General features: G+C 44.4%; 1 protein-coding gene across 5 annotated transcripts in view; it reads left to right on the forward strand.

Moving 5' to 3' along the window:
- LOC134854593 (prominin-1-A-like) overlaps positions 1-14,884 on the forward strand; it is a 94,896-nt gene that overhangs the window by 48,716 nt on the left and 31,296 nt on the right. For all 5 annotated transcript variants that reach the window (XM_063870916.1, XM_063870917.1, XM_063870915.1 and 2 more), the window contains one exon: positions 337-498. In XM_063870916.1, coding sequence (XP_063726986.1) covers positions 337-498 — 162 coding nt within the window. The remainder of the gene's footprint in view (positions 1-336; positions 499-14,884) is intronic.

The raw sequence follows: 14,884 nt of genomic DNA on the forward strand, positions 1-14,884 counted from the left end.
ACTAAGATTGCTATTATATTTCCCAAATCGGGGATCGAACGCGCGTAAAAACCGGCAAACAGTGTCAATTTTTGCGCTCAAACGTTCCGAAATGTGCAAGAAGCTACATTTGTGTTCAATAAAATTTTCTTTTCTAATAAAGTAATCCCCGGTTCCTAAAATCTAAAAGCAGCCCTGCCTCATTTTTTTGTTGATTACAATAGTTATAAAAGCAGTGTGCTATTTACTTTTTAATTAATTAAGCCTACGGCCTGTTTGCAGTGAGAGATTTAAAACACGTCGGATCCTCAATTAGATGTCGTATTTTTAAGCATGATGTTGGCGGTTCTGTTTCAGGAGTTGGGCCGGAAACTGAACAATGAGTTGCAGGAAATAGAGTTGGATATCAAGACTGATGATTTGCTTCCAACTCTCCAGGAAGTAGATGATATCACTGGTGTATATTCTGATCTGCTGCAGGATGTCGACAAAGAAGCTCAGGCGTTCCTCGACAAACTAGTTCGTGCATTTTTATCAACTATATTTTGAAAGTATTTTCAAATTTTCATGTAATTGTAAAGCTTTTGAACAATCCGAGTAATGATTCGTGGTTTTTGAAAGTTTTTATATATTTTTGACACGAGCGAAGCAAACCTTTGTGCAAACTTGAAACTTGCATCTTGGGTTACTTGTAAGTACATATTTTATGCAGGAGAAGTTCAAGGATTTTCTCGACTAATTTTCAAAAAAAAATCGAAAAGTTTGTCGACCTTTTTTTAAGTCGGCCAAATTGACTTTCCGAGCTCTCTGTCAAAACACTATAACGACCCTTTTTTGATAAACTATCTGCGCCAACAGGCGAACTTTTGAATATTTACATACAGCACAAGGATATCATGCTCTTCATGTGAGGTCCCATTTTTTTTGGTGCGTTGAAAGGTTATGAAAAAACTCTTAGTTCATTGCGAGTCATTTATTTAACTAAATGTCTAAGAACAGGGGTGGATTTGAGGGGGGGGGGGGTTGGTATTTTGACGCCCCTTTCCTTTTTTCAGGGATTTGACCCCCTGCCGACCCAAAGGGTCCCCCCTTTGGTACTTTTTAAGAAATCCATTATTGGCCGACCTTCGGTGTGCTCGCTAATCTCCAAAAAAAACTGTTCCAAATCCGTAAATTAGTAAGAGATATTTCTCGGCAAATAACTCGGTCAATAAAATAATTTCGGCATTTTTCTATTGATCAGAACATCATATAACATTTTTTGCATCTGTGCGTTTTTTGTACAAAACGGCGCAAGCTAGCCACAAGAACCGGTCGGTAATGTCCTTGAGACAAATTGCTCTTTTTGGCGGTCAACCTTAATCAAGGCTGAACCGAATTAGAACCAAAAAACAGTTAAAATAGGATGTAACCCCCGTTTTTAGTATACTAATACATGGGCAGGTGGGGGACTCGAACCTACGTCAACTGTTAACCTGTATAATCGGCGTTAGCTTAGGCCACTCGGCCAACTGTGCTTATTGTTGTTACATTTTGGTTCAGTTTTATATGCATCTATACTCTACATTCTATACTCTACATTTGCATTGCAACATCCTCCCCCCCTGAAGAAGGAAGAACCGGAGCGAGCTTAACGGTCGGCCGCGTGACTTCACGGGTTGCGGTCCTGACAAGGGCGGATCGGGCGCAACCGTCCTGTCCGTAGTTTAGCTTGACGATTCGGGCGAGAGGGTAGTACCCACGCGGACTATCGGGCTCAATCACCCACACGAGATCGCCTGTTTTAAGAGTGAAGTCAGAATGAGTGTGCCACTTGACACGCTTATTCAGCGAGGGAACATATTCTCGAAGCCAACGAGACCAAATCGCGTTAGCATATGACTGCGCTCGCACGTACCTTTTCTTGTGATCGAAGTGCTCCCCGGGTAAAAGCGAAGGAAAGCTTGTGGCATGTTGTCCAAGCAAAAAATGGTTTGGGGTTAACGCTTCTAACTCACGTGAATCGGTACTAACGGGAGTGATTGGCCTCGAATTCAAAGCCTGTTCAACTAAGCAGAGTGTTGTTCCTAACACCTCTTCAGTGACTCGCCTACTGCCTAGGATATCGTACAGCACGCGCTTCACGCTTCGGACGAGGCGTTCCCAGGAGCCGCCATGATGGGGTGCGCCTGGCGGGTTAAATTTCCAAGTAACACCTTTGTGTGCAAAAATGGTCGGAGCCATGCCATTCCAGCTCTTGATGCAGGCAAGTAATTCCTTTTCCGCACCAACGAAGTTCGTGCCATTATCCGACCAGATTGTGCTTGGCGTACCACGGCGCGCAACGAACCGTTCAATGCCCATGACACACGAACTGGTGTCCAGAGACGGTACAATCTCAAGGTGTACAGCCCTGGTGGTGAGGCAAGTAAAAAGGAATCCCCATCTTTTTTCCGTGCTTCTGCGAACCGGAACGTAAAGCGGTCCAAAGTAATCCACACCCGTATGATTGAAGGGTGGTTGCTTGTATCCGAGACGTTCGACCGGTAAATCGGACATAATTGGCTGGATGGTACTTGCTTTGCGTTTACGGCATGTCACACATTGATTTTCGACAGACCGAAGTAGTCGACGCAACCCAAGTATTGCAAATTTCATATTTAAAACGGAGCGCATGTAATCTAATCCTTGATGAAAATGCTTATGGTGGAGGCTGCGGGCCAACAAACGAACTAAGGTATGTCGGGCATCGAGTATTATTGGGTGCTTAGTATCAAACTCGGTATCCACTAAGCGCACAATCCGTCCGGTGGAACGAATGATTCCAGCGGGACCAATAAATGGCGAGTATGTGGCAATTTTACTACTATTCTTAATAGGTTTGCCAGCGGTGAGTGTTTTTAACTCAACGGGAAAGGATTCCATCTGAGCAAGATGAATCAGTTTGCTTTCTGCAATATCAAGTTCAGTGGGGTCGGTGATTCGTAAGTCTTTACCACGAAAATGCTTATGTGAAGGCAACACCCTCAACATAAAAGCGACTACTCGTTTATATCTTGTAAAGGAACTGAACCTTTCCCAATTGAACCCGTGTTCGGGATGTTTTATTGATGTGACATCGGTGACGAAGGAAGATGATGTCTCCAAGCGATTATCAACATCACAAGAAGGACCCTTCAAACGAATTTTATTGATTACACGTTCGTCGGGTAAAAACGGCCAATCAGTAGTCCTGAGAATGCTCGGACCAATAACCCAGCTGCTATCCTTGAGGGCTTCCGAAGAAATCCCCCGCGTACCGGTATCAGCTGGATTATCGCCGCTCAGAACATGGTGCCACTCATCAATAGTGGTCGACTCGAGGATTTCGCCGACACGATTAGCGACGAATACAGGTAATTTTTCAGTGGAGTTTAGCCACTGCAAAACTGTTGTACTATCTGTCCACATAAAGACATGATTAATAGAGACGGTAAGGGCGGTCAGTATATCATCTTTTAGTCGTGTGGCGAGCAGAGCAGCTTGAAGCTCTAGCTTCGGTATCGATAGCGCTTTCATGGGCGCAACGCGAGCTTTACCAAAGATGAAGGATATTTGAGTTTTATGCGAGCTCGCGAGTCGCGCACGCAAAAAACCAACAGCACAGAAAACGTCCTGCGAGCTATCACCGAACATGTGGAGCTCAATTTGATCAACAGGCTCTGTGAAGTAACAACGGGGAATAGTCAATTGCCCTAAGAGAGGGAGACCGGAGTGCCACTCGAGAAACTTATCTCTTATGTCTTCTGGCAATTCGTCGTCCCAACTTTGACCACTGATTTTCCAAATATCTTTCAGTAAAAGACGGGCCCTAACTGTGTATGGAGCTACTAACCCAACAGGGTCAAACACAGAAGAGACGAAACTCAAGACGGTTCGTTGAGTTATTGCTTTATCGAGAGGACGATCCACGCCTCTGCTAACAACCAATGTGTCTTTCACATGGTCCCACTTAAGACCTAAGACGTGTGATGATCGTTCGGCACCGTTACATATTTCCTTGATGGGTGAAGATGAGGTTTCGGATTCCTCGGGGTTCATTGCTGAAGTGATTTCATCAGCATTACTGACAAATTTAGTCAAATTAAATCCTCCCAATTTTAGTAAGGAAACCAAATCGCGACTAGTTTTAATTGCTTGGGTAACGTTCTCGAATGAATCCAAGTAATCGTCCATGTAAAACTTTTCATTTACGACTGAGGCGGCCTCAGGGTATGTGGACATATTATCAGTTGCTGTTTTTTGCAACGCGAAATTGGCGCACGTAGGTGAATCCCGTGCGCCGAATATATGGCGAGTGTACTGATGAACTACCACATCGGAAGTGGTATCCTCCCGCCACAAAAAACGGAGCGAAATTTGATCGCGGGCAAGGACTCCTACCTGGAGGAACATACCCTCTATATCCGCGGAGACGGCGTACTTATGTTGACGGAATCGCAAAAGCACAAAAATTAAATTTTGGAGTAGGTCAGGACCCACCAATAAGGACTTATTTAAGGATGTGCCGTGAAACTTAGAAGCCCCATTAAGGACTCGGCGCACCTTACCCGGCTTATTCGGATTTACGACGGGATGGTGCGGAAGATACCACTCGCGATCGGAACGCTTACGTGGATCATGCGGTTCGACGGTAACGACATAGCCTTTCCTAATGTCCTCTCTAATTGTTTCTGCGTATCTTTCGCGCAGCTCAGGGTCTTTACTTAACCTTCTCTCCAATGATTTAAATTGGGCGAGTGACGAGTAATAATTGTTTGGTAGACTGACATTACTATCAATCCAAAGCATAGGCACAATGTATCTTTCGCCATTGTGAACGGTTTCAGAATTGAGGATGGATAAAGCATGTTTATCCGCGGCGGAACGGGCATCGACTTGTTTGAAAGCACCATACGATTCCAACTCGTACCAGGATTTTATCTGGTCGGTCAGAGAAGAATCTTCAACAACACACTTGAAACACGAAGAAGTAGAATTACCGGACGGCGGCAACGGACCACTTAAGACCCAACCTATCGGTAGGCGAACGGAACACGGTGAGTTTTTATCATCTCCCAAGATGAACTCAATGGGTCTAACGGCGTGGTAGTAGTCTTGTCCGATAATAATTTCAACGTCCTCATAAGTATATTGAATGGGCTTAATAGGTGCTAATTGTGGATATTTATTCTGCAAATCAGCAATATTGATTAATTCGGAACCAATCCGAATACTGTCTTTAACATATGCACAGAGAGAAAATACGAAATCACTATTATTCGGCTCGGAGGAAACTGTAAACTTGACTCTCTGAGTCTCAACAACGGTGGTCGAATTGAAACCACTAATTGACAAGTTAACGGGCTCCCCTACTAAGCCGAGACGCTTTACGAGTGACGAAGACACCCAGGAGTGAGTCGATGCACTATCACAAAGAACCAACGTCAGGAGACTGGTTACATCCGAGGATACACCAAGTGTTGCAATTGGCAACAACCCTTTAGAAGATTCAATGTCAAGTACATCACTAACAGCGGCATGGGTGGAAGTGTTTGTATTCTCCTTGGATTTGTTTGTTCCAGCCTTATTCGAGACATTTGAATTTTCCTTCCGAGGAAATATTCTTTCGGCTCCATGGAGCAAGACATTATGTGTGCTATCACACTCTGGCTTCGGGCACTTTTTTGCTCTAGAACATTGCCGGAAACTATGATTGCCATTGAGGCAAGCGAAGCAAAGTTTCTGTTCAGCTACGTATTTTGCTCGCTGAGTAGCATTCTTTTCCTTAAAAACAGCACAATTCCACAATGCATGACTACCCTTACACAAAACGCACGGCGGAAACTTAGACTTATCCTGAGACTTATCCTGAGCCTTACTAGTTACCTGGCTATTGGCTGCAAAAACTTTGGTTGTTTTTGGTTTAACCGGTTCTTCATTTTTTGCCTTAGAGCTGAGTAAACGTAATCTTTCATGCCCCTCGGCCTTTTCTTTCAACCAGTTGTTAAAGTCTAAGAGTGTTGGTCGCTGCCAATTATGTCTAACAGTATGCATCGACCAAGCCTCCTTGAGGTTAGGCGGAAGTTTACTAACAGCTTGGTTTAACAGGTTAACACTCTTTAGATCATCGTTGAAAGACAATGATTTGAAAACTGCTACGAGGCCAGATATGGCAGAGGAGAAACTAATGACATTTTCCGAATTGTGCATCTTAAGTGGAGGAAAAGTATTCAGCTTATCAAGATGCGCACCAACAATGGCATGTGGTTGCCCAAACTTCCGTTGCAAGGTGGCCAGTGCATCCTTGTACATAACGCCACTATAACTAAACTCCGCAATTGCGGTTTTTGCTTTGCCTGTGACGAGCGTTTTTAAGTATGTCAATTTCGTATCATCGGTGAGAACAGCGGAATCAACGGTGGACTTAAACTGACCAAACCATTCGTGCCAGTTTAACGGGTTGCCGTCAAACTGGGCTAACTTCCATTCAGGAAGATGATCTTTGCGGCTATGCATCAATAATTCCGCCAATTCACGAGCGGAGAGAGGTCGATCCGATGAACAACCTTGGTTCGGATAAGCGGGAGACGGTGCGTAGTCCTCGTTGACTGGCTGATAACCAGTATTAGTTTGATTGACAAAATGCGGAACATGTTGTGGATGAACTGGGGGAGTATTAAAATACACAGTCCCACCACTAGTATACGGAGAGGCGGTGTTACACGATGGGACAATAGTTGTCACATTAGAAAAAATGTTTCCAGCATTACAACACTGAGCAGGCGTGACGATTGGAGTTGTAGCTGCCAATCGCCATAAGTTTGCATCACTTGTGTAGTAATCGTTGATACTAGGTGACACAGTATGCGGAACAAAGGGAAGATTATGTTGCGTCTGGACTGGCGCTGCATGGCAATTAGGTGCCGAAAAGAAAACCGGCGTTGGGTTTACTCCAGAAGATGAGAAGCCACCGCCAGCAAATGCAGGCGACAAAGAAACAAAACCAGAACCGGGTTGGGCCGGTAACATTGGGACAGGTAATGATTCCGGTTGCGCGATGGCAAAACTACCATTAGTTATGTTTGAACTCATGGTCTGTAAAGGAACAGCAGACGGTGGTGGTAGCACGTGTGCACTAGAATGCATATTGTTAACTGGGAATGGAACAGAGGCTGGGAATGAAACAGAAGCTTGCAATGGCAAACGGCTTGCACTGCCAAATTGAGGCATAGCCCGATGTCCATAACTATGGATTCCAGGGTCACTCAATGCTGTGTGCTCATGGTTATGACTATTACTGGTGTGAATTGCATGAGCAAGGAGGGCGGAAGTCGTCGGTCCTGACGAAACGGGTACATGAGTGAAGGCCTGCAAACCTGGCGCACTAGCAACGTCGGGAGGTGCTTGTGAACTAACAGAGTCTACCCAATCATTAGTTCGATCGGTTGCTACCTTTGAAATAGGTTGACTTACTCCTGTTAAGTTACTTTCCGCTACCTTCTCGCTAACCTCAGATGAACTGTCCTCAAGTTCAAACGCTTTCAATTCCATTTCAATTAGTTGCTTTTTATGATTTTCAGCCAATTGCTCTAGTTCCAGCTGACTTTGTTCAAACTTAAGACGGTTCTCTTGCTCTTTAAGTCTTAAAGATACTTGATACTGCCTTTCCAGCTCCTCATGGCGTCGTTTTACTAAAGCTAACTCATGCCGTTTCTCACTTGATGACATAGTGCGAACAGTCGACGTATGACGAGTGGAAGCAGATTTATCAGACTTATGTGAGTCAAGCTTTCTACTATCCTTAGACTTATTAGAGACCTTAGACCTGTTTTCAGATACTCGTGCTGCTGAATCACTTGTTTTGTGCGAGTGTGAGGATGTCTCAGACCTAGTTTGTTGTAAAGATCCCTTGCTCCCTGTAATGCCGGCTGCTGGAAATGACGAAGGTTCAAGGCTCATCTTGTAACTCTGAGCTTCGTGCATTACTTTATCGTTCATTTCGGTTACTTTCTTAAGCCAAAGGTCTTGCTGAGCAATAATTTTTTCAGGATTTTCTGTTTTTCCCGCTAACCTAATTAATTGCTCATTGACGTCGACAGCTTTTTCCAACGCAATTTTACATTTGTAAACAGCATTATAAATTTTTGTAGTGCGACTATTATTCTCAATGTACTCAAGTAATAATGAGTGACCTTTAAGCAGCTCATTTTCTAGATTTAGACGGGTTTCGAATAACTTGCGTATCTTACTTTGGAATTTTTCGTCCATGTTTTTCACAAATTGACAATATTCTACGGATGCTCACTTATAGAAAACAATCAATAAAATGAGATACTGTTTTGGTATGTAATCAAATTTGCATTAGTAAATCAACATTAGCTTACAAGACGGGGGAACTTGACGTCTCAAAGCTTCTACCTGAAGCCTATTTCTTATAGCTTTCCGAGCTTTGAGGGGTAAGCGGTTTCGCTTCTTACGTGTCTTAAGGATGTTAAGATTAGCGCTATAACGCCTTAGAAGGAGGAGAGTCTTTAACTCAAGGGAAGGAGGCTGGTGAAGCTCTTTGTACTTCTCAATTAGTACCTGGTCCTTAGCCTTACGCTTAGAGATAAAGTCTTTAACGACGTTGAGAATGAGAATACCTGTTGAACCTAAACTTTCCTCTATATCCTCGGTTCCGTTGCGTCTACAGTATACGATCGCACAAATGTTTGTCCTATACCTTAATAACAAATTGACAAGTTGCTCACTACTCAGCTTGCGGTTATTGTTGCTGCGGTGCCTACTTATCGAGTTATTTATGGCGTCGTGCCAAATTACGAGGTCGTTACGGTGCGACAAGTAGTGATGAAGGTAGTACTGTATTGTTTTCTGAGAGTCCCTAGCGTTAAAGTTCAAACTTAAACCTGGCTTCGTAAAGCAAGTATCTTTGACGCGCTTCTGGGACGGAGCGGGAAGTTTTCGGAGCGCGTGATCCAAAGAACTAGCTCCTAGAATGAATACCATACACTTAGGGGACCTATGCGACGGCTTCGTTACGCTTAAGTACCAATGGGGTTGGAAAATTAAGTAGGTCGGTTGAACTCCAACAACACACACGGAGTAAACCTGAGGATGAAAGAATTCAACTTAACTCACTTAATATCACCGTACCTGACCACTTAACTTTACTGTCACGCAACGAAGTCAATAATATGACGGGCTGAAACGGCTTTGTTTTACTCGAAGCGAACTGGCTTTCAGTTTCACCAATGGTGGGTGGGGGATCAGGCAAATTGGTTAAGTTCCAACAACACACGCGGAAGAAACCTGAGGATGAAAAAACTCAACTTAATTTGCCTGATATTTCGCTACCAGACCACTTAATATAAGGTTGGTGTCATCTTACAGCACAGTTTCGCAGAGTTCTGGAGACGTTTTGAGGATTTTTTGGCAATTTTTTTACTTTTTATACAAAATTTTTCAGAAAATTTTGGTCAGCAGGTTCGAGTCATAAACCAACCCAAAAAACTAGTCCAGTACCTCTTGTCTATGTTCCGATTTCACTGATTAATATTCCGTTCACATATATCCAAAAATTTTTGGTATCGAGAAAAAATGTCAAGTCAGTTTGTCTATGTACCGACTAAGATATTTCAGTTCAACGGAACTGTCCAAAATTTTTGGGTATTGAGAAAAATTACCGGGGGCTAGCTTGCGGAAAAATTTTGAACATATATGACATCGTATAAAATTTATAGCACAATTTGAGTTTTAAATGTTTTGGAAACTTCTTACAGTTTTGGAGATTGGGCGGTCACCGGTTTCGGGTTGTCAAATTTTCTTTGTTTTTCGGTCAGCCGCAGAGAAATTGTCCAGCAATCACTTCTCAACTCACACAAAACGTCTGCAGTTGACCCCGTGTCTGATATGGATAGTTGTTTAGCCCAAGATGACAAGTCGCAATGATTCGGTTCCTTGGACTCCGGATACTCCTGTTGAACTCCGGATACTCCTGTTGAACTCCGGATACTACTGCTGGCTTCAACTTAGCGAAAATGTTCCGCAAACTGCCTTGAACCTTTCCACCACCGTTTTTATTCACACTGAAGCACAGCCCGCCAGTAAGCTGATTACACAGCCCAGCCCGTCAGTAGGCACAGCCCGACAGAAGCACAGTCCATCAGTAGGCAGTAGATCGTCAGAAGCACAATCCGTCAGTAAGCAGTAGGCCGTCGTGTCCCTTGTGCAATTTCAGGAATAAATTCGGACTCCGTCGTGTTTCTTGTGCAATTTCAGGAATAACTTCGGACTCCGTCGGGTCCCTTGTACAAATTCAGGAATAACTTCGGATTCCGTCGGGTCCCTTGTGGGGCGCCAAAATGTGCTCGCTAATCTCCAAAAAAAACTGTTCCAAATCCGTAAATTAGTAAGAGATATTTCTCGGCAAATAACTCGGTCAATAAAATAATTTCGGCATTTTTCTATTGATCAGAACATCATATAACATTTTTTGCATCTGTGCGTTTTTTGTACAAAACGGCGCAAGCTAGCCACAAGAACCGGTCGGTAATGTCCTTGAGACAAATTGCTCTTTTTGGCGGTCAACCTTAATCAAGGCTGAACCGAATTAGAACCAAAAAACAGTTAAAATAGGATGTAACCCCCGTTTTTAGTATACTAATACATGGGCAGGTGGGGGACTCGAACCTACGTCAACTGTTAACCTGTATAATCGGCGTTAGCTTAGGCCACTCGGCCAACTGTGCTTATTGTTGTTACATTTTGGTTCAGTTTTATATGCATCTATACTCTACATTCTATACTCTACATTTGCATTGCAACATCCTCCCCCCCTGAAGAAGGAAGAACCGGAGCGAGCTTAACGGTCGGCCGCGTGACTTCACGGGTTGCGGTCCTGACAAGGGCGGATCGGGCGCAACCGTCCTGTCCGTAGTTTAGCTTGACGATTCGGGCGAGAGGGTAGTACCCACGCGGACTATCGGGCTCAATCACCCACACGAGATCGCCTGTTTTAAGAGTGAAGTCAGAATGAGTGTGCCACTTGACACGCTTATTCAGCGAGGGAACATATTCTCGAAGCCAACGAGACCAAATCGCGTTAGCATATGACTGCGCTCGCACGTACCTTTTCTTGTGATCGAAGTGCTCCCCGGGTAAAAGCGAAGGAAAGCTTGTGGCATGTTGTCCAAGCAAAAAATGGTTTGGGGTTAACGCTTCTAACTCACGTGAATCGGTACTAACGGGAGTGATTGGCCTCGAATTCAAAGCCTGTTCAACTAAGCAGAGTGTTGTTCCTAACACCTCTTCAGTGACTCGCCTACTGCCTAGGATATCGTACAGCACGCGCTTCACGCTTCGGACGAGGCGTTCCCAGGAGCCGCCATGATGGGGTGCGCCTGGCGGGTTAAATTTCCAAGTAACACCTTTGTGTGCAAAAATGGTCGGAGCCATGCCATTCCAGCTCTTGATGCAGGCAAGTAATTCCTTTTCCGCACCAACGAAGTTCGTGCCATTATCCGACCAGATTGTGCTTGGCGTACCACGGCGCGCAACGAACCGTTCAATGCCCATGACACACGAACTGGTGTCCAGAGACGGTACAATCTCAAGGTGTACAGCCCTGGTGGTGAGGCAAGTAAAAAGGAATCCCCATCTTTTTTCCGTGCTTCTGCGAACCGGAACGTAAAGCGGTCCAAAGTAATCCACACCCGTATGATTGAAGGGTGGTTGCTTGTATCCGAGACGTTCGACCGGTAAATCGGACATAATTGGCTGGATGGTACTTGCTTTGCGTTTACGGCATGTCACACATTGATTTTCGACAGACCGAAGTAGTCGACGCAACCCAAGTATTGCAAATTTCATATTTTAAACGGAGCGCATGTAATCTAATCCTTGATGAAAATGCTTATGGTGGAGGCTGCGGGCCAACAAACGAACTAAGGTATGTCGGGCATCGAGTTTTATTGGGTGCTTAGTATCAAACTCGGTATCCACTAAGCGCACAATCCGTCCGGTGGAACGAATGATTCCAGCGGGACCAATAAATGGCGAGTATGTGGCAATTTTACTACTATTCTTAATAGGTTTGCCAGCGGTGAGTGTTTTTAACTCAACGGGAAAGGATTCCATCTGAGCAAGATGAATCAGTTTGCTTTCTGCAATATCAAGTTCAGTGGGGTCGGTGATTCGTAAGTCTTTACCACGAAAATGCTTATGTGAAGGCAACACCCTCAACATAAAAGCGACTACTCGTTTATATCTTGTAAAGGAACTGAACCTTTCCCAATTGAACCCGTGTTCGGGATGTTTTATTGATGTGACATCGGTGACGAAGGAAGATGATGTCTCCAAGCAATTATCAACATCACAAGAAGGACCCTTCAAACGAATTTTATTGATTACACGTTCGTCGGGTAAAAACGGCCAATCAGTAGTCCTGAGAATGCTCGGACCAATAACCCAGCTGCTATCCTTGAGGGCTTCCGAAGAAATCCCCCGCGTACCGGTATCAGCTGGATTATCGCCGCTCAGAACATGGTGCCACTCATCAATAGTGGTCGACTCGAGGATTTCGCCGACACGATTAGCGACGAATACAGGTAATTTTTCAGTGGAGTTTAGCCACTGCAAAACTGTTGTACTATCTGTCCACATAAAGACATGATTAATAGAGACGGTAAGGGCGGTCAGTATATCATCTTTTAGTCGTGTGGCGAGCAGAGCAGCTTGAAGCTCTAGCTTCGGTATCGATAGCGCTTTCATGGGCGCAACGCGAGCTTTACCAAAGATGAAGGATATTTGAGTTTTATGCGAGCTCGCGAGTCGCGCACGCAAAAAACCAACAGCACAGAAAACGTCCTGCGAGCTATCACCGAACATGTGGAGCTCAATTTGATCAACAGGCTCTGTGAAGTAACAACGGGGAATAGTCAATTGCCCTAAGAGAGGGAGACCGGAGTGCCACTCGAGAAACTTATCTCTTATGTCTTCTGGCAATTCGTCGTCCCAACTTTGACCACTGATTTTCCAAATATCTTTCAGTAAAAGACGGGCCCTAACTGTGTATGGAGCTACTAACCCAACAGGGTCAAACACAGAAGAGACGAAACTCAAGACGGTTCGTTGAGTTATTGCTTTATCGAGAGGACGATCCACGCCTCTGCTAACAACCAATGTGTCTTTCACATGGTCCCACTTAAGACCTAAGACGTGTGATGATCGTTCGGCACCGTTACATATTTCCTTGATGGGTGAAGATGAGGTTTCGGATTCCTCGGGGTTCATTGCTGAAGTGATTTCATCAGCATTACTGACAAATTTAGTCAAATTAAATCCTCCCAATTTTAGTAAGGAAACCAAATCGCGACTAGTTTTAATTGCTTGGGTAACGTTCTCGAATGAATCCAAGTAATCGTCCATGTAAAACTTTTCATTTACGACTGAGGCGGCCTCAGGGTATGTGGACATATTATCAGTTGCTGTTTTTTGCAACGCGAAATTGGCGCACGTAGGTGAATCCCGTGCGCCGAATATATGGCGAGTGTACTGATGAACTACCACATCGGAAGTGGTATCCTCCCGCCACAAAAAACGGAGCGAAATTTGATCGCGGGCAAGGACTCCTACCTGGAGGAACATACCCTCTATATCCGCGGAGACGGCGTACTTATGTTGACGGAATCGCAAAAGCACAAAAATTAAATTTTGGAGTAGGTCAGGACCCACCAATAAGGACTTATTTAAGGATGTGCCGTGAAACTTAGAAGCCCCATTAAGGACTCGGCGCACCTTACCCGGCTTATTCGGATTTACGACGGGATGGTGCGGAAGATACCACTCGCGATCGGAACGCTTACGTGGATCATGCGGTTCGACGGTAACGACATAGCCTTTCCTAATGTCCTCTCTAATTGTTTCTGCGTATCTTTCGCGCAGCTCAGGGTCTTTACTTAAACTTCTCTCCAATGATTTAAATTGGGCGAGTGACGAGTAATAATTGTTTGGTAGACTGACATTACTATCAATCCAAAGCATAGGCACAATGTATCTTTCGCCATTGTGAACGGTTTCAGAATTGAGGATGGATAAAGCATGTTTATCCGCGGCGGAACGGGCATCGACTTGTTTGAAAGCACCATACGATTCCAACTCGTACCAGGATTTTATCTGGTCGGTCAGAGAAGAATCTTCAACAACACACTTGAAACACGAAGAAGTAGAATTACCGGACGGCGGCAACGGACCACTTAAGACCCAACCTATCGGTAGGCGAACGGAACACGGTGAGTTTTTATCATCTACCAAGATGAACTCAATGGGTCTAACGGCGTGGTAGTAGTCTTGTCCGATAATAATTTCAACGTCCTCATAAGTATATTGAATGGGCTTAATAGGTGCTAATTGTGGATATTTATTCTGCAAATCAGCAATATTGATTAATTCGGAACCAATCCGAATACTGTCTTTAACATATGCACAGAGAGAAAATACGAAATCACTATTATTCGGCTCGGAGGAAACTGTAAACTTGACTCTCTGAGTCTCAACAACGGTGGTCGAATTGAAACCACTAATTGACAAGTTAACGGGCTCCCCTACTAAGCCGAGACGCTTTACGAGTGACGAAGACACCCAGGAGTGAGTCGATGCACTATCACAAAGAACCAACGTCAGGAGACTGGTTACATCCGAGGATACACCAAGTGTTGCAATTGGCAACAACCCTTTAGAAGATTCAATGTCAAGTACATCACTAACAGCGGCATGGGTGGAAGTGTTTGTATTCTCCTTGGATTTGTTTGTTCCAGCCTTATTCGAGACATTTGAATTTTCCTTCCGAGGAAATATTCTTTCGGCTCCATGGAGCAAGACATTATGTGTGCTATCACACTCTGGCTTC

Source organism: Symsagittifera roscoffensis, chromosome 9 (assembly GCF_963678635.1).
Source record: "Symsagittifera roscoffensis chromosome 9, txSymRosc1.1, whole genome shotgun sequence".
Lineage (NCBI taxonomy): Eukaryota > Metazoa > Xenacoelomorpha > Acoela > Convolutidae > Symsagittifera > Symsagittifera roscoffensis.